This window comes from Equus caballus, chromosome 27 (genome assembly GCF_041296265.1).
Source record: "Equus caballus isolate H_3958 breed thoroughbred chromosome 27, TB-T2T, whole genome shotgun sequence".
In the NCBI taxonomy this organism is placed as follows: Eukaryota; Metazoa; Chordata; class Mammalia; order Perissodactyla; family Equidae; genus Equus; species Equus caballus.
Window position 1 is genome coordinate 38,400,336 of NC_091710.1, and position 24,755 is coordinate 38,425,090.

General features: G+C 42.9%; 2 protein-coding genes across 25 annotated transcripts in view; one reads left to right on the forward strand and one right to left on the reverse strand.

Annotated features, from left to right (window-relative positions):
• The window catches only part of PDGFRL (platelet derived growth factor receptor like), a 47,289-nt gene extending 42,915 nt beyond the window's left edge, over window positions 1-4,374 (forward strand). Inside the window, exons 5-6 of the mRNA XM_023630960.2 lie at window positions 2,225-2,364; window positions 3,866-4,374. Coding sequence (XP_023486728.1) covers window positions 2,225-2,364; window positions 3,866-4,054 — 329 coding nt within the window. The 3' untranslated portion in view covers window positions 4,055-4,374. The remainder of the gene's footprint in view (window positions 1-2,224; window positions 2,365-3,865) is intronic.
• Window positions 4,375-5,061: 687 nt separating this feature from the next.
• The window catches only part of MTUS1 (microtubule associated scaffold protein 1), a 141,897-nt gene continuing 122,203 nt past the window's right edge, over window positions 5,062-24,755 (reverse strand). For all 24 annotated transcript variants that reach the window (XM_070252883.1, XM_070252885.1, XM_023630956.2 and 21 more), the window contains 7 exons: window positions 15,752-15,966; window positions 14,860-14,965; window positions 13,717-13,790; window positions 13,461-13,556; window positions 10,883-10,999; window positions 7,978-8,075; window positions 5,062-7,398 (listed from right to left, as the gene is read on the reverse strand). In XM_070252883.1, coding sequence (XP_070108984.1) covers window positions 7,185-7,398; window positions 7,978-8,075; window positions 10,883-10,999; window positions 13,461-13,556; window positions 13,717-13,790; window positions 14,860-14,965; window positions 15,752-15,966 — 920 coding nt within the window. In that variant the 3' untranslated portion in view covers window positions 5,062-7,184. The remainder of the gene's footprint in view (window positions 7,399-7,977; window positions 8,076-10,882; window positions 11,000-13,460; window positions 13,557-13,716; window positions 13,791-14,859; window positions 14,966-15,751; window positions 15,967-24,755) is intronic.

Genomic DNA, 24,755 nt, shown 5'->3' on the forward strand with positions numbered 1-24,755 from the left:
CAGCCTGTGGTGCCATAGGCCGCTCAGATTCAGCCTCATCCTCCTTCCGGACCCTCAGCTGAAGGCCTCTGCTGTTCGTGTGCACCTCTTTGCTCCGAGCCGCGTTGTCATCTCAGAAAGGCTGTAGCCCTGAAATTTCCATGTCCCTCCAGTCCCCTGACTCTGGAGCATGTAGGAGCCAGAACGTTACAGCAGGAACACAACCCAGGTGCCCTGTCCTCTTGGCACTCCCCCATGCCATCCATGCTCATGCTCTCCTGCCCTGGGCTGTGGCACAGGGACAGCCATCAAGCAGATCTCCTGCTGCAAAGCAACGTGTCACCTCCCCTTCCTTGACAAGTGATTGTCCTGAGCCTCCCTCTCCTGACTTCCGGGAGGGAAAGCACCCCCTCACCCGCCCCTGCACATGAGGAGAGGAAATAGTTTTTCTTCATGCGCTCCAGTCCCTCAGTGACGACTCTTCTCCCTCCCAGAACTCTTACATGGCCCGGGGTGAATGGTCCACACGTGGGTAGAGTGAGTTCTACTGCATTCGTGCTGCTTGGGCAGCCCTGTGGAGGGACAAGTGGCCCCAAGAGCTGGCTGCTCTCCGAGGGGAGAATTTGGGTTTCTTAATGCCTCTTGTTCTCAGCCATGGGGCTTATTGACTAGGCCATGGCCCCAACTCTCTGTTCCCAAATAACTCTCACAATGCTCCTTGACCACCCCCAGCCCTTGGCTAAGACCATCTCTCTTTCCCACCAGGCCAAACTCCTTGAAAGGGCTCTTTCCTTCCCCATCTCCATTTCCTTCCCTCCCACATGCTGCTCAGCTTTCTCTCCTTCCCTGGCCCCATTCTTTCCCTGCTTTCCTTTCAACTTTCTCATTTGTTGCCAGAAACGGGCTTTGCCATCTCTTTGCCTCTCCTGGTGGTAAACGTTGGCATTCCCCAAGACCCCTTCCTTCTCACTCCCTGTTCTCCTCCGGGCCGCCTCCGCCATATCCACGATCTACTGCCTATCTGCTAATAGCCCCCACGTGAATATATGTGGCCCAGACCCGAGAGTGCCAGCTTCATGTATCCAACTGCCTACCTCACAGCTGTGCTTAGGTGCTTCATTAGCCTTTCCCTGAACTCAGGATCTCCTCCTGGACCGGGTTCTTCAGCTTTGTGATGGCAAAGCAGCCACCTGGTGTGCAGGCCCAAGACTGGGAGTCAACCTGACCCTCCCGTCTCCTCTCGGTCTTTTTGACTTTTTCCGTTAAATCTCTTTCAAATCCTGCTGTTTCTCTCCATCCTCACCACAAAAAGAGTTGAAGACGCTGTCGTTCCCTCCTTGGACTGATGCAAACACCTTTCCAATTGGTCTCCTCTGTGCCCACCTTTTCTCTCTCCATCTTCCCCACTGTAGCTGATTATAATTCCAATGAAAACCATTCAGTAGGTTCCTATGTTCCGTGTGGCCTGAAAGGCCTTATGTGACCAGCCTCTGCCTTCCTCCCTGCCCTGCAGCCTGTCCCGGCCTTCCTCCATCTCACCGTGGGGGCTTCGCACACTGTGATTCCGGTCTGCCCATGCCCCACCCTCCCCCCACACCTTCTTCCTCCATGCCTGTTAAACTCAGCCTTCAGATTTTAGTTCACACGTTCCCAAGGAAGCCATTCCTGCTTCTCAGACTATTCTGAACTTCCGGAGCACTCTGGGCCTCTCCTTCATAATTCTACTCAAGTTTTAACTTAACCATGTGATCACTTGCTTAGTGTCTGCCTCCTGTAGAATAGAGGCCATGTCTGTCTTGCTTGCTGCTGTCGTCCCACCTTCTAGCACATTGCCTTGCTCAAGGCTGCCAACAAAATTCCTTAAGTGAACTGAGGATAATGAGGAAATTTATATCTGAGTTGCTGTGACGTAAAGGGACCACAAACGTAGGTGGCACTCCTGCCCTGCCTGGGAACATCTTCTCCTTAGGAGATTTTGACTTCCTCTTCTTCTGATGGCAGCCACAATGGCAAGACCCGGGGAGTTCTGGATAACTACCTCATTCTGGACCACCAAGGTAGAAAGAGGAGGCTTCAAGAAAACCAGAAGTGGTGGCATAGACTAGTCCTGGTGCTCACTGGGAAGCTGGAAGAAAGGCAGCAATGTTACATATCTGTCCAAAGGAAAGAATGTGTCTGTAGGTTTGTCACCAACGTTGTACTCATGGATTTCATCTCACTTGCCCTGTCTTCTGCTTACTTCCAGTTCCCAGCGGCCCTCCCTCAACAACCATCTTGGCGTCCTCAAACAAAGTAAAAGGTGGGGATGACATCAGTGTCCTCTGCACTGTCCTAGGGGAGCCTGATGTTGAGGTAGAATTCAGGTGGATCTACCCAGGACAGAAGGTAAGCGCAGTACCCTAGTCTCAAGCCAGCCGTTTTAATTCAGTTTTGCCCTCCACCCCCAGCCAACCTCCCAGTGAGACTGGTCATAACTTAAGAAGGGCAAGAAATGCAGGGGACTATGGTAAGGGCCAGGGCTTGCTTGTTTTCTTCTAAGATGTTTCAGTTTATTTAAAAATGGCTTTTTTAAAGGATAGGAAAAAGGTGACAGGTTTCCATTAGGCAATTCACTCAATGTACCCTCTTCATATGTGGTTTTTCCTCATTTTTCCCTTTAAGAAGGGGAAGGGGCATGCAAGGGAAGGGGGAGGGTTCCCTCTTCCTCCACCCCCAACCTCAATCTTCAATCTTAATTCTGGGTCGATTAGAGGGCAATCTAACCTCCTGGTATCCTTCAGCGTGTTCTCCTCTGTACAAGCTGTGCCCTGTGGCGAGGAGCTCTGGGCAGACATCCACCAAGTGGGCATATTAGCCTAGGCCTGTCAAAAGGTGCTGTGAGGCCAGAGATCATTTTAAAATAGACTTCCCAAAAGAGCATCTCCAGCCTGGTTAGCCTCTGCATGTTCTGCTCACTAAAATAAACAGCTTCTCTACCAACATGGAACAATCCCTTTGTTGCCAGAAGAGATTTGGCCTCCCGAGACATACTTAGTAGCCAGTACACTTCTGGCTCAAGGGCTGTGATTGGTGGAAAAGAACTCCCCCCGGAGAATGGTATTTTCTAGCATCCTGGAGCTAGGGTACTTGTTTTTAAAAAGTATTGTCACACTTAGAAGACATTAATGATTTTCATTACAGGTTTTCTTCTCTTATGTTGCTAATTATTATTTTGAGCAGAAAAGGGTATTAATTTAGTACTGTAAATATTTCAATTACGTTAAACTAATGTAGAAAACATTACGTTCTTATCACCAAAGTTGGTGAAAGTGACCATCTGAGTTCCTAGAAATAGGGAGTTACGTCATCTAGGGCATCATGTTATCCATTCTTGGTACAGCTTTCTCCCCCTGGAGTTTATGGCACACTTGTCTAATCACACTTCTCCTCTCCCAAATCCGAACAATCGAGAGCTCTTGTTCGTTTACACAGTGACAGCTTCAGGCTTCTTTTTGAATTTAAACTCAGTGAATAAGAACCAGTAAGCGAGGGGGTGAAAGTGGGCATTTGTGAAGAGCAGTGGAAAATTTTAATCCATGTTTTACACCAGTTCTACATTCTTGCAGTGCCAAAAGAATAAATCTTATACTAAGTAAAACCTTAACTGAAGAAAAAGGCAGAAACAGAGAGTCAAACAGAACAATGAAATTCAAGACTCTGCTTGGAAAAAAACGCAGCCTAAAATGGGTACACAGTGTAACAGCTCCATGAGCTACGCATCCCAAATAGTCTTCTGTAAGCATGTATTTTGCACTTTGAAAGGCACACAGGACAGCGTTGGGTGGATGGGAGCTGTTTATAGCAGCTTGTCGTTGGTGCTTCAGTCCTTGTGGGTGTCGTTCAACAGGATGAAAGGCCCGTGAGGATCCAAGACACTTGGAGGCTGATCCACAGAGGGCTCGCACACACCACAAGAATCTCCCAGAGCGTCATGACAGTTGAAGACTTTGAGACCATTGACGCAGGATATTACATTTGCACTGCCCAGAATCTCCGAGGACACACCACAGTCGCTACCACTGTTGAATTTTCCTGACTTGGAAAATGGAGTATAATGAACTGATGGAAAGCCCATTTGTGTACACAACCAGCTTTGGGGTTCTTTTGACTAGTGCTTTGCCAGAGGCCGATGTCAAGTGCCAAACCCCAACCCTCGCTTTGTGAGTCAGACCCAGACATCCAAACTAAAAGGAAGTCATCTGGTCTAATAATAGACGTGTTAACTCTTCTAACAGAAAACATGTATTTCAATTTCTTACCTACATATATGCATTTCGAGTTTTTCTACTAAGAAAGCATATATGCAGACAACCTTATATAATCATTTCTATTAAATGAGCAAGTTTTTGTAAAAAATAAGCAGGCTAAGTGCTCTTGTATTTTAAGTTGGCTTGAAGTACATCCAGAAGGACTTGCTGGCAGCAATGTTTGGGTCAATATGTAATACTCGATATAATAACCACAAAAATGAGAATATAAAAATGCAGTGACATACAGTTCAACTACTTATTCATGGCAGCAACTCAAGATTTGAATGCTAGACAAGTCACTTTTTCCTTGGCAGCAACTTTCAAGCTAATATGATTTATGAAAGTATTGAAAAAAATCATATTCTTGCTTTTTTAAATTGCTGCATTCAAAATTACTAATTCTAGATTAATCCATTCAATAAGAACTAGAGCATGTGTTTCTAAAAGTTTAACTTTCAATATAAAAGAGATGTACAGATCAAGGAAGATTCAACTCTGTTTAGACTTTGCCATCTTCAAAATATTTAGACCATAGCTGTTCCAATTTTCTTACCTTATACGGCAGAATTGTTAAAACCAGTCAAAATTTATTTCTCAGATACACATGGCTTTCAATTTAGAAAAGCTTAGCTCTAAGTCTAGCTCCGCGAGCCAAATATCAGCCCATGACCACTTTTGTGGTTGCAGTGGAAATTCCTGGAAAATAGCTTAAGAGGAGACATGATGTCAACTCCTGTGCTGTGGGAAGGGCTATCAACTGGACGACACCTTGAAGAGTGAAGTATGTCAGCGGTTGCAATTCTTATATTGAATATTCCAGCATTATTTATTTGATCAAAGTAAAATACACTTTCCATCACTACAAACTGAGCACAACTACAGTTGTTTACACATCCATATTTTTATGACGTGCCAACATTTTGCATCATACATAAAACATTTGGTTTGAAAAACATCTTAAAGTTTTGTTTCCTATTTTCTCTCCTGTTGTCTCCCACTCTCTGAAGACATTTTCTATTAATTGTGTCAGATTGATTTCCCCAGACACCTAAATGGTACGGAGGACAGCAGGGAACAGCACAAGATATACCATGCGTAGGGGATGGATGGCAAACCTAACTTTGGCTAATAACATTGAGAACTTAGAAGGGTGAGCAGAGAGAGATTCCAGGAAGGGGCAGTGAACTTATGTTCCCATTTATCAGAAGCAAACATGGAAGGTTACATACATAATAAACTATTGGAGGTAAAAGACTGCAGACACAATCACTAATTTGAAAAAAACATGCGTCATGAATATCAATTTGCTATGAAGTATACATGTAAGTGATGACTCAAATATCCACCTCTAGTGTCCTGAATCTGTTCTTACCATAGGGGTTATCTGTACAGCCGTCGAACGTCAGCAACGCAGGTTAGTAAATACTGACACTGCGATGCTGGCATATGCAAGCAGAGGGAGAAAAAGCCACAGCTCTTCCTTCCACCTCCCCGCAAAGTATCAGAATTGGGGGAGGTAATAAGCTTTGAAAAGAAATCGAAATGCAACTTGGAGGAGAGTTGTACAAGCCACATCTTCCACTTGTTGGCCATTTTGCCACCTTCCCAGGACAGAAAGACTCCTCAAAGGGTATGTGGAAACTTAGCATTATCTGACCGGACTGTTTTGTTCTATTAAATACTGCATCTATGGTTTAATCAAGGTGCTCCTATTCTTTAATAAGCACTGAATCCTATCTTAGTTTTGTTAGCCACTGACTCTCTCCCATTCTTTATTCTCTCTAGGGTTTCCCAAAATTTGTAATATCAGATCCAGGCCTTGGTTTACTTGGTAGGTGGTATTCAGTACCTTGAAGATGAGCTGGCTCTGGAAAAGCATGTTCCTTTTTCCTTGTCCCAGAGAAAAGTAGGTAGGAGGTAGAAGGTTTGCTTTTGTGGCTCTGGATGGGGGCAGAAGGAAAAGGAAGAGACGAGATAACGGGAAAGATGACAGTTTAAATCTGTGAGGATAGCCTAGATCAAGGTAAACATAAGGCAGAAGTAATCCATTGGTACTGCCCTTTTTCTTTATACAGATTTCTAGAAAAATTACAGTTCTACATTTGCTCATAGCCTGAGAAAACAGATCATAGTGTAATGTTAGGTTCACATGGGTAAGTTAAAAATCTACAGAAAAAATCCTAGCCAGTTTCAACTGACATGGCTGAACACTGAAAGACTGCCACCAAGATACTCCAAAAGGATTCTGAGGATGTACAGACATGGACATCTCAAAGCTTTTCCTGCCATTCCCTCTCCCCCCATATCAAAGGGCTGAGCGGAGGTGGTGGTAGAGACCCAGAATTCCAGCAAGTATTGCTCGCTCTTCTATGGCTTTTGCAGAAATGCATACACCGACTATGGTTTGATTGGTACATATCCAGATATGTTCAGCTTTTGACTCTGAATACACAGCAAAGGAGGCAGCATCAAACACATGACACTCTGTTACATCCATCTCATTCACACATCCCCAGTCAGACCAAAATAAAAGTCACAAGAAGGTGTCTGTGGTGAAGGACATTATAAAGGTTATAAATCTTTATCTTAATAGGCCCCTGAGAGTTTTTCCCCTTATGCTTAGGTGAAAAAGGCAATGAACAAGGTTCTCGTTCTCTAAGTGCTTTGTGCAACGGCGTCCGTGTAGACCAATTCCGAGATCTTCTGGGGAGGAGTCTCTTGGACCAAGTCACGTCGTCCTCCAGAGTTCCAGTCTCATGAGGAGCCCATTCTGGGGGTGGCGACTTTCTAGTTCTAGGGTGGTGATTACACGGCAGCTAATGTAGCTCTTGCTCCCATGGTCATGGTTGGGTCAGCCCTGCAGACCTGCAGACCTGGAGAAATGCTTCCAGATAGTCTCCCGGCTTTCCGACAGCGTCATCTGGGTGAGACGCTGGGGCTGGAGAAGGAGCCAGAACTCCTGGGCGACTGGAAAGGGATGGCGGAGGACGTGGGGGACCTCTTGGGGCTGCACAGGTCCCCGTTGTGCAGCTTCCACAGCAGCTCCTCGTTCTCCATGGAGAGTCGCTTGTTGACTTTCGACTCCTTCTCCAGCGACTCCTGCAAGACGGCCTGCTCAGTGGATAGTTGCCTTCAAGACAAAAAAGAGCCAGAAACCATGTGGATCTGAGTTACAAATAAATAAATAACTTGAAAAACTTTCCTTGCCATTTTATATTTGAGAGTCCAAAAAAACGATCCCTTTGGAATAAAGGAGTTCTGCAGAGCTCCTGGGCACGGGTTGTTGGCTGGCTGACAGCTCCTGGAAATGTGAGTTTGAGCCAAAGAAAAAGCTGCACTTTAGGGGGCAATTTCATGGTAGGCTGAGTGCCACTCCCACAAATATTCTGCATGTCCTATGACTCTCTTATGTTTGGGCCTGTTGCCTATGGGTCATGTGATGCTCCTTCACCGAAACTGTTCCTGGTGTCAACAAGCCAGGGGCCCCGGGGGGAAGGCTAGCCCGCTTAAGTCTTAGCATTTGGTCCTGGCCAGTATGGTAAAAGCATGAAGCGCTACCATCATATTTTCCAGATAGAAATAATACCTCTTTAACCCCCCACTGCAATCGTGTCTCCAGGAGGTACAGGGGTGGAGTGTGGTAAGAAAGTAACACTCGAAGTTCGAGGAAGGGAGGAGCCTGGGAAAAACAGGTCCGCTTTATTTTTACCTTGAAATTGCCATGTGCTTGTCCATCCGAGCTTTTAATTCCTCATTCTCCTGCTGGAATCGCTTCAGTTTGTCAAGCAGGGCTGTGTTGTTGTCCACCTTGGTGTACACAAGAACGCCAACATTTATGCATTAAAAATAAAGTCCGTCATTTCCTAAGGCACATTTATGGCACAAGCACACTTTGGAGAGACTGAATTAAGGAAAGTTTAATAGTATGTTGAGATTCATGGACACTGACTCCCTGCAAAAAGAATCGGAAGCAGCCAAATAGAGCATCTGGATGTTATTTTTTAAAAAGTGAATGCCGGGCTGCTTGAAAAGTGACACACCCAGGAGGTAACTAATTTGTTCCAGGTCACACCGTTTTAGAATCCCCACTGAGAATTGCCGCCCTGCCCTCTGCAGCCCTGGGGGCTGTACCTCTTTCAGTTTCAAGGTGGAAAACAAAAACAGCAGCCAGACAGCCTGCCTTTATCAAGGGCACTACAGCTTCTTATGGAAAATTTTGCACAAAAAAAAAAAAAAAATTCCCACGTTTGATGAAAACTCATAGGCCAACAGTTCACAGTTCTTGGCAATGATTAATATGGTCTTAAATATGGTTTCCAGTTACTCTCAGCATTGGCCTCTGAGTGGCCACTCAAAGCAGCCGTTCACAAAGCTCTGTAGAGCATCGGATGAGAGGAGCGACAGTATAGAAAGCTCCCGCCTCAGTTCACCTGAAGATATGTTTGTTCTCCTGCTGGCCTGCCCAGGCTAAACTTTCAAGGAAAACAAATTGATCAGTTGCGAGATTAGAGGACAAAATCCCAGAAGACATTTAATCACTTAACGTGATGGAGGGCTGATGACGTCACAGCTTGTTTTCTAAGGCTCAGATTTGATGGCTTGCTTAGGAGGCTGCATCACAGCTCTGTCAGAATTAACTCTAAGTCCCTGTCCTTGCAGCCGGGACTGATCTCCTGTGACTATGGCTTTTAGTTTGAAGTCCTACTGTTCTTTTTTTTTTTTTTCCTTTTTCTACCCAAAGTCCCCCAGTACATAGTTGTGTATTTTTAGTTGTGGGTTTTTCTAGTTGTGGCATGTGGGACGCCACCTCAGCATGGCCTGATGAGTGGTGCCACATCCGCGCCCAGGATCCCAGCCGGCGAAACCCTGGGCCACAGAAGCAGAGCGCACGAACTTAACCACCCGGCCACAGGGCAGCCCCCCTATTGTTCTTAACATCTCCTATTATCCAGAAAGTGCTCAGGACAAGTTAATCAAATAAAATAACTTTCAAAAAATGAGACTAGCATGGAAGAGAAAGGGGACCTTGGAAGTTGCAGCAATGATCAAGGAATTCAAGATAAAACATGAGGTGTGAAGATCTGGAATTAAGAGACTGGGCAGTGACTGGCCTTAAAATACTATCTCATCTAATTCCTCATTTTATAGGAGAGGAAACCAGCCCTGGTGATGTCAGCTGATTACCAGCAGAGCTGGTTTTCAGACTGAAGCTTTCATACTGAGCAAGGCTCCTTGCTTTCTAAGTGTCTTATTATTTACAAAGGCCTGGAGCTTACAAATAGATAAGGGAACAGTAGTTTACCTTTCATCATATCAACCCATCCTTCTGCATACACACAATGCAATGCTGGCTAATATCATGATGCCTCTTGGGCAGGGCAAGAGACAAACACTTGAGCATCAACAAAAATTAAAATGTAAGAGTCATTTTACAGCAGAACCTGTTCTTATCGCACATGATTGTTTGAAAAGTTTCGGTGCACGAATAGCACATGGGGCAGCAAATTATTAATAGGATTATCTCAGTCCTCACTCACTGCCACTAAGCAGAGTTATCAGACCTGATATAACACGGTGACCCTTGGCAGGAACAGGTGTATATACCAGATTGGGGCTATTAACAAACCACGAGTTCCTTTCCTTCCTATAAAAAATAAGATTTCCTGGTAATTCAGTGCCCATATATCTACATGGGGCTTTGGACTTTCCCTTCCTCCGTGGAGAGGTAAGAGTCTCTAATAGACAACGGAACCAAATGCCAAGCAAGCAAACGAAGAGCGACCTCTATGCTTCCTGTGGTCAGTCCGGGCTGGTTCGACTGACCATACTAACTCAACAACGAGTCACTTGTAACTGGAGAGAGAAGAGGCGAGCAGCGTGAGGCGTTGGCACAGTCAAGAGCAAAGCACAGCACTGGTTTGGGTCAACTAAGCTGCCTTGCCAGACCCTGCCCACTTGGTGAGACTCCTGGCTACTAGCAGCTGTGTTCCAGGGCTGGGTCAAGACTCACACTGAACACGCCGCTCAAACCCATAGTTCTGGATAGACTCACAGGCCAACATCAGGTCTCTGTCCTAGAGGCCACAAACTGAACTCTATTCCTCTTTTTCATAATGCTTGCTATTTGTCCAACCGCATTAATTTTATCAAAGCATAATTCTTTTATCACATTCTCATTGACATGCAGCAAGATGAAGCATTTAGATAGCAAGACTGAATTGCTCCAATGTGCTTAATTGACACATCCAACTGTTCTGGGCCAAAGAAACTGGCCCAGAGTTGGCAATATATTAAAGTACTACTTTTACGTTATCTCAAAATTCTTCTTATGCAGTGAAGAGTCACAGGCCCCCGAAATGGGAGCCTGATTTGTTTGTTGTGGTTTTTCCAAGGACTGAATGCTGCTTTACATGTTCCTTGAAAAGAATGTTCCAGAAGGTGGCAATAAATAAGCCTTGAGCAAACACAGAAAAGAAAATGTAACCTCTCTTCCCTTTTGCATATTTCCAAATATCTTTAAGTGGCAGTTAAAACAACGGTGCAGTTCTAGTTCAGAGCCCAGGTCCTATTTCACACACATTATTCTATTTGGTAAGGCTCTGGAAAAGATGTACCAGTTTCTCCATTTTCATTAACTTGACGTCCTGTTGATGCAGTTTCTCATTCTTGATCTCTAACACAGCTTTCAGGCTTTCCAGCTCTTGCTCCAGGTACATGATCTGAGGGTTTTTCTGGAAAAGACACAGCAGGATGTAGCATTGACTGATCATTTAACACCATCTCATAGTTCAAATTCTAATATAAAGAATCTTTGCTTAGATTTAGAAATTAGACAAACAGGGAGCAAGCGACTTCCACCTTCTTACAGCATTTCAAAGAAAGGTGACAAGGGTTAAGATAATGTTAACCTCAAAGTCTTCGGTTATAACAATGAAATAAGACATTTCACCTTTGAAAACATTTCACTCATTCATCAGTAACTTAATATGGAAAAAATATTGCTAGCACCAAATATTTTCTTGGAAGTAAGAGAAAAACCACTGCTTACAATACAAAACAGAACCGTAGCTAGAGACTCAGCAATTGCGAGTCCTTTACTGGTGTTTGGAGGGAGAAAAGGAACAACAGTTCTAACCAAAATCAGTAACTGATCTGGAATGAAAAGGCGATACATTTATAGGGCTCTCTGGGAAACAAGAGAAATGACAGTAGTGTCCTGAGTCTTTTAGATTTATATTCTGATGGGACTATGTTGGTCGGCCATACTTCTAGGGCAGTCATAACACCCTATCATTTTATTTTGTGACACCCCGACACCCACACGGCATATAGCACATACACTACTAAAATTCTTCCCAAAATAAACACTGCGTAAGGGGAGACATCCTCTTAGAGCACAGCACCAGGTAGATGCCCCGACTCCTTGCTTTATTTATGGAAATTCAACTGAACCATCCAAAATGTATGATACAAATTAATAGCACAAGATCTGCTGATCAGATGTTTAATGAGAGAATTTTGCAGACAAGAATCAGTGGTGCACATCATCAAAACGGTCCTCCTGGGCAGTGGTTAATGCTCTGGACCGATCCTTGGGGAGAATCAGGGGAACGGGCCCGTGGGGATCACTTAATCAAACCCCTCCATTCACAGAAGGAGGCAACATGTCCCACAGCTCAAAAGGTCTGCTCAGGGAACGTGCCAGAGCCGGAAGGTGCTGGGGCAGGGGACACCCACATCTTCAACTCCAGGGCTCTTCCCCAAATTTCCTAAGTTTCACATACTGTCATCCCTTTACATATGATTTTCTTTTAACCCTAAAGCTGGCAAATCCTATCTTGCTTTGTTAAAGGGAAACAGCATAATTTACTGTGTTGAATTTTAAAATTAGAACATTTACAGGCTTGTTTCACCTTATGCTGCTTCTCTGCCAGCCTGTCCCTTTCTCCCTCACTCTCGTGTGCCTTTCTTCCACAATCTGGGCACATTCCAACAGGGGTAAGGCAATAAGATATTCCTGCTTTTCTCACTCTGTTTCCTTCTTAGTTTTCCCAAAACCACTGTAGTCCCAGGAAGCTCTTTAGAATCTCTTCCCCAAACCATTAGTAAGGTTTACACCCTGTATGTAAGTCTAGATTTTTTTAAATCACTGACTATTTCTAAGAATCTTCCAGAATAAACAGCTTTGAAGTTTCATTAAATATGATCTCATCTACTTGTACTCAAATATCTAGAGGATCTCCCAATGAGAATATCAGCAAAAGAGCTCACGGAGAGACAGACACTTGCGCTTTGTTAGCTGGCAACAGATTTTAACTGACAAGAAAGCTTTGCTTCTGCAATGTCAGGGCATAAATATATGGAATGAAAATGGTAGGACCACAGACAGAAGCAGCAAGAAAATACCTCCCCCACAAAAGGGCAGAGGAATAACAATAAAAGCTCCAAGAGAAAGTTGAACTTACAAGAGAAATTGGTACTTTTCAAAAGTGAGGATTATCCATACAATGAAATATTGCCCAGCCATTAAAAAGAAAGAAGTACCTTTACATGCCACAGTATACACGACTTTTGAACATAAGCTAAGTGAAAGAAGCCAGACACAAAAGACCACATACAGCGTGGTTCCATTTCCATGAAAACATCCAGAATAGGCAAATCCCTAGAGATAGAAAGTGGACTGGTGGTTTCTTAGGGCTGGGGAGTCGGGGAGGGGGGGGGCAGAAAGTGACTGCTAATGGGTACAGGGTTTCCTCTTGGGGTGATAAAAATGTTCTGGAATTAGATACTGGTGACCAATGTATGACTTGTGAACCACAGAACTGTACATTTTAAAAGGGTGAATATCGTGGTATGTAGATTATATCTCAATCCAGCAGTCAGTTAAAAAAAAATGAAGTTTCACATAAAACCTTGGCCCTAATTTATAGTTTTTTGTCTTCCTGTAGGTATTAGCTTAGACCACTCCCAATAAATTGGGCTTCATCTGTATGTCAGTTTTTAGGATTAAAAAAAAAAAAAGACACCAGTAAACAAAGAAGCCGTTTTATATATTTTAAAAATCACACTGCAAGATATGAAAAGGACTCCAAACCCATATTATTTCTCCAGCTGCTGAACACTCTGTTGACTCTAAGAGGCAGCTGAGCACAGGAAAAATTCAGTAGTGATGGAGGAGCACACACAACTTACTAAACTGGCTTTCTCTCTTGATATTCTTTTTTCTTCTTCTGATTTCAACTTTTCATTTAAAGCATCATTTTCACTCTTCAGATCATTGATTTGTTTCTAAAACACAAACAATGGAATGTGGAACGTAAGTTAACAAGCAGACACCAGAAATATAGCAAATGTACACAGAAACGTGCCAAAACCACACACACCTCAAAGATGGTGATTTGGGGGGTGGGGGGGGGGGGGGCGGGAGTGATTATTGAGATTGACTTACTTCTAATGATTCTTGCTTTTCATAAAGCAAATCCTCAAGTGATTTCTTTTCCATTTCATGGCTTTTCTTGATTTCTGGAAAGAAGTGATATTTTGTGAGGCAATAACATCCTATGAGATCATTGTATTCTAGAGTTGATAAAGCACAGATGTAAGAGTTGATTACAAAGCAATACGACTACATTACCCTATACTTGTATGATGCTCTTATATAAATTAAGCTATCTCTTCTCACATTAGCCCTCTGAGGTGTGTAGGGCAGATAGTCCCATTTTATGACTGAGAGCACAGAGGCTCTGAGAGGCCAGGAGACCTTAGGGAACACATAGTGTACTTCCCAGGAGCGGTGCCTCAAACACTGGCCTTCAGACTCCAGGTCTGGAGTGCCTGTGCTCTTTCTCATTTGCTCTTCATGAACCAAAGAGAAGTCTAAAATCAAACCCCTTTCTAGCAGGAGGGAAGAAAACAATGCTTACTAAATGTTTACCCCGAGCCAGTCACTTTTACATGTTATCATCTCTGACTTCACACAACAACTCTATTCTTCTGATGAGAAAGACCTTTGCCAAAGGTCACACGGCCCCGTTCTCGCCCCCTGTCCCCAGGCTTCTCTGTAGAATGCAATGAGTTTAGGGTAACAACTTCAGCTACATGGCCAATGAGGTTCTGAAAGAAATGGCTTCTTCCTCTTTTCCTTCAACTCTTCCAATCACGATGAAATAAAAGATTCTTTCTCTATTCAACAAGGGCCACCTACATGTCACGGTAGTGTTGGTGCGCAAGAGTTCACGTGAGCAAGAGTGCTTAGCGAGGCTCCTTTACCGTGGCCAGGATATAAACTAACGCCTTCAACTTCCCAGGACCTAAAGCGGTAAAGGACAACTCGTATCGAAAAGGCCTTTCAGTTCTTTAAAAGTTCATCTTCTTTCCTAAAAGCCTGGCATTTATAACAAATTATTCCCATCCTTAGGGAAAAGGGCATCTGCTGACTATGAACAATGCAAAAAAGAAACCAAAAACCCTCGAAACTGAATACCACACGCTATTCTCTGGAGGAGAAAGTCGTGAATCATTTCCGTTTTAAAACATCTCACGCTGTTCCATTAGATCTTCTTCTATTTAAATAGAAAAAAAGCATTCTTGCCTGAAAGGGAAGTCTCATAGGCCTTCTTCAGTAATTCTACTTTCTCCGAGTGGCTAGCTTCAATTTCTAACTTGGAGGTTTCGTGGGCAGCATTTAAGTTGTCAAACTATAAGAAAACAAAACAATAGTTTACCAGTAAAATCAAAAGTCCCAAGTTGAATAATAAGCAGCAACAGTAGGAGACCTGACACACGAGCTTGCATTCACATTAAAGGGCTACCTAACACAGGTGAGGAACGACCCAGCGTGGATTGGCCACTCCCAATTCTCCACTCCGTTCCCCTCAGGAACCAAACACACAAGTTCTCCAGGGTTCGAGGATGGAAATGGCAGAGTCCATCATGAGCAATGAGGATTAGGTTCCACGGGGACAGGACCACTTAAGCTCCACGCCTGTCACTTTGGCTTCCATATCCTCAGTCCCTAGCACGTGCCTGGCATATAGTAGGTGCTCTGTAAATATTTGCTGAATGAAAAACTGACTTTAAAAGGGAGCAAGAAAATTAAAGAGAGGCTTATGGTATACTATGAAGTGAGAAATATGGGTTATTAAACAAGCGCTATTTTAAAAAAGAAGAAATGCAAACCAATGGCTTAGCCACAAAATGCCAGAATGCTCACAAAGGGATTATTCCTAGGGAGTAGGATAAAGGGTTGTTTCTAATTTTATCTTTTCTTACTTTTTTTCTCCCCCTCTTTTGCTCAACCTATGTACATTGCTTTTATCTTAAGAAAAAAATCTTTTCACTTATTTAACTAAAAAACAAAAAGAAGTTCATCAATGGATGTTCAACGAAGAGGAGTTCATCGAAGGAAGTTCACCACCAACAGCAGTTAGATTTCAAATAAGTGGCCATGACCAAGACCATGCTCGGCTCCCAAAAGCACAGACCTGCTCTTGCAGCTGGCTTTGGTACTTCTCTGCTTCCTCAATGTAAATGTTCTGAAGCTTTTCACACTCCCCGGTGTAAAATTCTTTCAGCCGGTTCTCCAGCTCTGTGAGATCAGTCTGGTGCTGCTGGTTTAGCTTCTGGACAAATCCTTCATAAGCTATTTGCAACTCGTTCCTGGCTTTTTCTAATTTCTCACAGGTGGTTGAAGCAGTGACTGAAGAGACATGAAAATGAAAAGGGGAGATGACATTTAACCTGCTGGATGTCCTAAATTCATAACATTTACACACAGCTGTGATGACTCTGGAAGTATAAACACAGTACTCTCAAGAGTACTCTGCCCTTGCGTGACTAGATTTCCAAACATAATGGTGTAGAAGTGAACAGTAACAAGGAACAAGAGGAAATGGTCTCTGGCAGCAAAAAAAAAAAAAAAACAAAAAACCACACCTGTCTAGCAAGACACAAGAAACATACTTGAGAAGAGCCAGGCTCCCAAGAGAAGTGACCAATCAGTGCAGGGTCCATAAGGACAGGAGGCTTTGATTGGCCGAGGCGTCTCTAAGGACCACCCCCTAGTAGGGAGAGGCTCAGACACAGAAGGAACTGGGAAGATCAGAGAGAAGAAACCAATGGATTTTAAGCTTGTACTTAATTTGAGATGATTTCAACTCATTATTTCGAAAAATACAGTAATAAAAACAAAATGTTAGAACATATTCAACCCAAATCACCAGAGCATACAGACTTTAGAAAAAACACACTTTAAAAGCTACAATATAATATGAATACATCGAAAAGTTAACATTTTAAAAGGGCAACGTAATTTGATCGACATAATTTAAAATCAGAGCATCCTACCTCTTCACCACGGCTACCAAAAACAGAATCACTAACACGATCCGCTTCCGCGGCCCAGGTTCGCGGGTTCGGATCCCAGCGGCAACTTACTCCACTCATCAGCCGGGCACAACTCACACACAATACATCCTAGCACACACTGTAATAAATCCTGGAAGACCCCTCTCATTTCCCAGGAAGCTTGACTTTGGACTTCTCCGGCCTTCCTACACTGATGTTAAATACGGCTCAGAGGGGCGCTATGTGTCTGTCAGGAGGCGGCACGTTCTTAACATCCCAGCGTGACCATGGACTAACATAAAACCGGTACTGGTAAGTCGGTTAAATTAATCCTTACCTCGCTTTTGGTAAGGAATATTCCAGAAATACATATGTATTTCTGGAGTTGTGGAAGGAAAAATGACTGTTTCAGGGCAGAGAAGAGGACTGTTTAGATCAATGGTTATTCTACCTAAGTAACACGAAATGGGCTCTTTCCTGGGACGAATTTCTGGCAATGACAGACTTGTTTTCTTGGGACTAGGCCAGTTAGCAGTAGAAATACCAGTCACTCATCCCATATCAGTATTCTATCAGAGGTAAAACGGGCCATATAGAAATGACAAAAAATAGAACTACTATATGATGACTGGCCCAGAATCTCAACGACTGGCATGTCATCTCATCAACGCTCACAGAAGTCCTGTGAGAACCTTATCACTAAAGGATTAAAGGAGGAAAACAACTGAAAGGGCAAATAATTTGCCCATGGGCACACAGTGAAGCAAGAGGTGGAGGACTGGATTGCAGTAAACGGTTTGTATTCTGATTCTGTCTGCACCCAAAGTCTGTGCTCCTCGCACCCTACCCAGCTGCCTCTTGTGACAGAACTAGTGAGAAACAAGATGCAGCCTCTCCTTGGGGGGCCCATGGTCTAGCCGACAAGACATGCATGTGTGAGAAGCAACAATACTGGGCAGTACCTAAGGACCCAGTGGATGGCACTCAAGGTAGGTTACATGTGGCTAGGGTGGTACGGAAGGTCTGGTCGGCAGATCAAAAAGAAAATTTTTTTAAATTGTGATAAAATATACATAACATAAAACATCATTTTAATCATTTAAGTGTAGAGTTCTGTGGCATTAAGTACATTCAGACTGGGGTGCAACCATCACCATCATCCATCTCCAGAACTTTTTGCCCAAACTGAAATTTCCTATTAATTAAACAATAACTCCCATTTCCCCCCCTCCTTGGCCACTGGCAATCACCACTCTACTTTCTGTCTCTATGACTTTGATTACTCTTAAGTACCTTATATAAATGGAATCATATAGAATTTGTCCTTTTGTGACTGGCTTATTTCACTCAGCACAATATCTTAAAGGTTCATCCATGTTGCAGCATGTCAGAATTTCCTTCCTTCTTAAAGGATCGGACATACCACATTTTGTTTACCCATTCATCTGCTGATGGACACTTGGGTTGCTTCCACCTTTTGGCTATTGTGAATGCTACTGCTATGAACATGAGTATACAAATACCTGTTCAAGTCCCTGCTTTCAATTCTTTTGGGTATATAGTTAGAAGTGGAACTGCTGGATCATATGGTAATTCTATTATTATTTGAGAAACCGCCACCTTGTTTTCCATAATGGCTGAATCATTTTACATTCCCACCAACAGTATGCAAGGGTTCCAATTTCTCCACATCCTCACCAAAATTTTTCTTTTTGTTATAATAGCCATCCTAATGGGTGTGAAGTGGTATCTCACTGTGGTTTGAATTTGGTCAGCAGATGTAAAAATTGAACCATGTGATATAAATACAATTCTGACATTGGGTAAAAACCGTATTCCACCATGAGCAATGGTGGGAGACTGCAGTGCGTCTTGCAGACTACAACATTCAAAAGGGAGAAAAGCTGAAGATAAGACCCAAAAAGGTAGATGGAGGCCAGATTTTAGAGGCCAACAAATGGGATACCAATGACAATTCAGTCCTTTGGGACTAAATTTTGTAAGTTATTTTTTTCTTTAAAAGAATTTAGCAAAAGATAATGGCTATGCTGGTTGCTAGAGAACACCCTCCTCACTTTTCCTTTTTATTGCTCTAAATATTTATCAAAGGAGACAAAAATGATTCAAGAAGGCAAATGTCAGTCAAACAAGTAAATACATTAGCTTCCACTAACTAACTGTCCAAAGTACACAAATAAAATGATGGAGCCGCAAGCCTCCTTGTGTGAACTCCGTATGGGAACTCTATAGGAAAGGAGGCAATAGAAAAATATTTTGCAAGCTGTTAATCAAGGCATCAAATAGTTTTCTGGTCAGAGAAATAATTCACTTGGAACTTCACACATCAGCAACATTAAAAAAAACAAAGTAATAATGTGATCTGGCCCGTCTGAATGCTCATTTCAGAGACAGAAACACCTAAGAGAACCAAAAACTCGAAGAACTTCTATGTGGAAGTTGACAGTATGCTGCACCTGCCAAACTGAACACATCCGCCTGTAATCAAACAACCGTCAGTTCGAATGGATAATTACAGTGCATCAGCCTTAAAAATCAAATAGGATATATGAAAATCTTCTCACATTAGCCACTGGATGGGGGGCTTTCTCTGTTTAAAAAAAACCCTAACAAGCTGAAATAGTGTTCAGTTTTGTTGGCCACTGTGAGCGAGGTGAAGGGAGGACAGAGGGGAGGGGAGGGAAAGGAGAAGAAGGGGTGAGATGGGGGAGCGGGTGGCTTCCTGCTGTTAGTACAACAGGCCCGGCCCAGACGGTGACATCAGCCTGCAGCTGTGCACAGACCTTTGCTCTGGGTCCTGGCCGTGGGATGCTGTGCCGAGAACAGCTGGGCTGAAGTGATCTCTCACACAAATGGCTTTACTTTGAATTCACTGGCCTGGGCTCCTGAGGAAACATGCATTTGGCATAAAGATTCATGAAATGTTTTTTTAAAGGACACACACGTAAATGTCAGATCAGGGTTCTCAGAGTGCTCCTGTCGGCTGGACATGCTCTGTGGGAAGGAGCGGGGACGTCACCCCACCGTTTTAGTCATGAACCTTTCCTTGTACTTATTACAGTTTAGGACAGACTTCTAAGGCCACCTGTGCTGGCTGGCTCTTACTCCTCTCTCAGTCTCATCTCTTCCTTGCGTTTTCTCCAGAATTCCACTCACTTTTAGTCAATGGATCAGACACCTAACAAAGCCAAAGCCAAACATAAAATCTTTCAGAATTTGGACTAAGTAAGCAACGAGTTTTTGCACAGTGACACTATTTTCAAGAAGTTATTGCACAAATACAAAATCCACACAGTAGTAGAAGTCCTTTTGTCCTTGTTTTAATCATTCCATTGGTCGATTTTTAAAAACGTGTCTGTGATGAAGGGCAGCAAAAGCCCACTGCCTGTAGAAGAACTGATGGATTATAACTTTTGTACCCATATTGGTAAACTGCAAAATCTATCTCCAGGAATCTACCTTAAAATGACTGAGTTTTGAGAATTAAGGAGGAAAGATACCAACTCATCTACAAGGTCAGCTCTAAAACACAAGGGACGTTACAGATGAGAAGTCGATATTTTCCCCCTGGGATGAACGAGGCCTGAGAAGAATCGTGGGCCAATGACAGAACAGGAACAACACAGAGACACTCCCTGACTGTTTAAAACATGGATTACTCAGCAAGGAAAACGTATTCCAGAAGATGTGGTGAAATGCTTGAAAATTTTTCCTTTTCAAATATTTGGATGACATCTAGAAAAGGCCCAATGTCACAGTCAAATGTAACCTCTGAAAAAGAGAGCTGGAGCCATCCCAGTCTTTTAGCCGTTTTCCCTGAGGAGCCACACTGCAGCCATTATGTAATCGGTCCTGGAAGCCTCTGCCAGGAGGCACAGGTCAAATTTTTATTTCCATCTCATTGAGACTACTTTCCTTTTGGTGATTGATAATAAGTGTACTGTTTACAGAGAAAACCAGTACACAACCATGTCCCTAAGATGTCACTGTTCTTTTGAAAAGATGCAGAGCTTTCTCAATTTTTACATCCGAGTAGCACGCATGAGTAGCATGTCATAGGATGACCAAAAATATTTTAACTCTCAGGAACATAAATAAATGTCTTCATAAAACAGAGCCAGAATACCTAGATTCAAACCTCAGCCACACTATTTACCTGTTAGGCGATTTGAGCAAGTTACTCAAGCTCTCTAAACCTTCACTTCCTCATTTTTTTTAATGGCAATAATATTAGCGCCTTACCTGGAGGAGTAAACAAAATATTACACGTGAAGCACCTGGCCCAGTGCCTGACCAGGGTGAGTATGCAACAAATGTTACTGTTACTATGACTAGCTTTGCCAAAGGCCACCAATTCAAATGCGTTTGAAGAGCGCTCAAAGACGCTTGGGGTTCCACGACCGACTGTGACAGCTAGAAAGCAGCATTGCTTGTCTGGTATCCAAAGAAGATTAATACACACGCACACACCAAGGATAGGGTGCTACGGTACACATCTACCCCAAATCTTCACTTCCTACTGCTGTTGTTCTTGACATTACATGCAATAGGATTTTCCCAACTTCCAGGTGATTTTATCCAAGTTGGACATAAAATATAGAAATGAAAAGGAAAAGGAAAACTGGGGAGGTAGGTCACCTGAAAGGTCGTGCAAATTTTCATGATGCTATAGAAGAGATTGTGATGGAAAGAAAAGATAAACAGGAGAAGACTATGACTTCGTTTCCCCACTGGACACACACACTTTCTCTAGATGCTTCCATCAGGCCTGCTGCGGGTGCCAACCCTTCCTGGAGCAGAGCTCCCCTTCTCTGCACCTTCCATGAGGACAATGGCACGCCTGCATCCGGCTTTGCTTGCCTGCTTTAGGTCCCAGCTTTCCCTGGCTGCCTGGGAAGTCAGACGCCCGATCTTAGTTCTGAGCACTTTCACTCTTTTCTTCAAGAGCACACACTTCTCAGGGTAAACATCTTTTTTTTCTAAAAAAAATTTTAATTGTGGAATAATTTTACATTTATAGAAAAGGTACAAAGATAGTATAAAGAGTTCCTGTAGACTCTTCACTTAGCTTCCCCAAATGTTATCATCTTACATAACCATGCAACATTCATCAACGCTAAGGTTTTCACATTGCAACAATACCATTAGCAGTTTTTCCACTAACGCTCTTTTTTTTTTTAAGAATAAATTTTACTTTAGAATAATTTTAGATCTTCAGAAAAGTTGCAAGGATAGAAGAGAGAGTTCCCAGATACCCCTCACCCAGCCTCCCCTAATGTTAGCATCATGGATTTCCACGGGACATTTGCAAAACAAAGAAATCAGCATTGGTACATTATTACTAACTAAACTCCAAACTTTGTCCATTTGTTTTTGTTTCAGGATCCAACCCAAGATAGCGCACTGCATTTAGATCTTAGGTCTTCTTAGTCTTCTCAGGTCTGTGAGTTTGCCCTTTTTCTTTTCTTGTTTTTCATAATCTTGACAATTTTGAAGAGTTGAGAATTTTATAGAACATCCTTCAATTTGGGCTTGTCTGATGTTTTCTCTGCATATTCCTTGACCCAGCAATTCCACTAATAAGAATTTATCTTACAGATATACTCCCACACACATAAAACGAGGGACATATGAAGCTATCCACTGGAACATTTTTATAAGAGCAAAACATCAGAAACAACCTAATGTCCATCCAAAAGGAACTAGTTAAATTATGCTGTATCTATATAATGGAATACTTTCCAAAAGATAAAATAATTTTACAGCTGCTAGGAAAAAAAAAAAAGACTGAGGAAGTTCCTTAATATTGGTCTTTGAGAAATCTCAGGTGAAAAAGAAGGGTGCAGAACAGCCTACATAAAACGTTGCCAACTGTGTATGAAAGGATGGGGAACAAATATCCATCTGATATTACTTCTCCTGCACCCCAGCTCTGGAAGCATGAATGCGGGCACTATGTTCTCCTGCAGTAGGGTGATTCTTTCATAATATTATCCTACCCAGGGAAATCCCGTCATGACACATTCCCAGGGCAAGTGACTGTTGGTTACTCTCTACCTTGTTTAAAATTCGAGATAGTAATATAACTGAACAAAGTAACCAAGAAGACATATTTTAAAAGCAAATTGCTACTTTGTGGAGAGGCAGTAGCCTACAAAGAAACAACAAAAGTATGGGGACTAGACTAACCGACAACAGGCATTTCCAGCCTTCCACAGATCAGTTTCCTGACATGCAAAGGCAGGAATAAAAACCAGCTGCTCTGCTAACCTCACAGTCTGGTGAGGATCAAGTCAAACAGACAGTGTTATATTCTGTAGAGTGAGTCTTCATGGACTCTCTGTGGGATGATCATCAACTTGTAACAGTCCCAGGTTTCACTTCCCAAAAGGTACCACTTCTTCACATGACCAAGAAATTGGGCAGACCTGCGGTAGCCAAAGGTCTTTTTCTAAATTTCAAAATTAGCTACAAATGGCTTTCTGATTGCTCTTTAAATTATATGGAATTATACTAATTAGCATATATATCGCAATTATATGAATTGGCATGAACTGATTTCAAAGCCTTCCACTAATCCTAACTTATTAGGAATTTACTTTTACAAAACGCCTGCACTGTCAAGTCACTTCTCCCATAAATAATACCACCTTACCTCCAAAACTCAGTTCATACTTTACAAAGTGCTCTCGCCTTTATTATTTCATGTAATATAATAATGCTTTGAGTTAATAAAATAATACAACTTAAATCTCATTTTACTAGAGAGGGAACTGAAGTGGCAGGATTGGGTGTAGAACTCCATCTGCTCAGCCTTTCTCACTGTAGGTTCTATAGCACAGAACACTGAACCTGACCTGAGTGGCTATTTTCCCAACTTGAGATGCATAGGGAGAAGTTAATTCATACATAATAATGGACGTGTCAGGGTATTAGGGCTTAATTCTTTTGTGGAAGCTGGAAGGACTGCAAAATAAGACAGGTAAAAAATAACTATTTTCCCCTACACTGATTAGTCCTGATAAGTTTTTTTGTTTCTGTTTTTGTTTTTTTTGGTGAGGAGAATTGGCCCTGAGCTAACATCCATGCCAATCTTCCTCTATTTTGTATGTGGGACACCACCACAGCATGGGTTAATGAGTGGTATGTAGGTCTGTACCCAGGATCTGAACTTGTGATCCCTGGGCCACTGAAGAGGAACCCGCAGACTTAAGCACTACACCCACCGCCACCAGGATGGCCCTGGCCCTGACAAAATCTCATTTGCATGTGGGACGATGATCTGGCCCAGTCAGCCGACCTTAGAACACAGGTCCTGGCTGGGCTTCCACAGAGCCTCAAGCTTTCCCTGCCAATAAAAGTCTGAAAAGGCTTTGCTGTTTTCCAGCTTACTCACTGGCCAACAACATGCCGCAAAACAGATGCTCTCGTAATCACAGCAGCAAACAGCCCACCGACCAACGAAAACACTTAGGAATGAAAGTGGATCAGAGATGAGAGTCTGGCTGAATAACTGACATGGTGTTCTAAGCTCCAGGCTTGAGAAAAATGAGATAAGCCTCTAAGGAGATCACGTTTCAATCAAAAGAATAAATTTAATGTGAATAAAAAGGTGATTTTTGAGGCAGATACTATTCTGCCTCTCCTTCTCCCTGATGATTCATTTTTAGGGAGCAGGGTTCAAAAGGGCAGGTACGAGTTGTGGGGATGCATCAAATTTGGAAGCCTCTGTACAAGAACGGACTCAATGCACTTGGAGCTATTCGCTATTTTCTGGGCTTACTTGACCCGTGTATACTTTTCTACATGAAAGAAACAACATTCTGGACAGTTAGTGCGGTGTCAAAGTGTAGTCCAGAATCACCCAGATGATCATTAAAAGTGCATTCCTGGACTCCATCCCAAGCCACCTGAGTCAGAACTGGGAAGCTGCATTTTAACCATTTCTAGTTTATTACACAATGAAATTTAAGAATGGCTGTTCGAGACAAATGACACCAAATTAGGAAAAAGTGAACATATCAAAACTGGACAAGGAGAAGTTAGGCCAAGGAGCAGGAAAAGGAAGAAGACTCAATGGGCTTTGAAAACAGCCAGCCTCGGTAATACTGTGCAACTGTACAG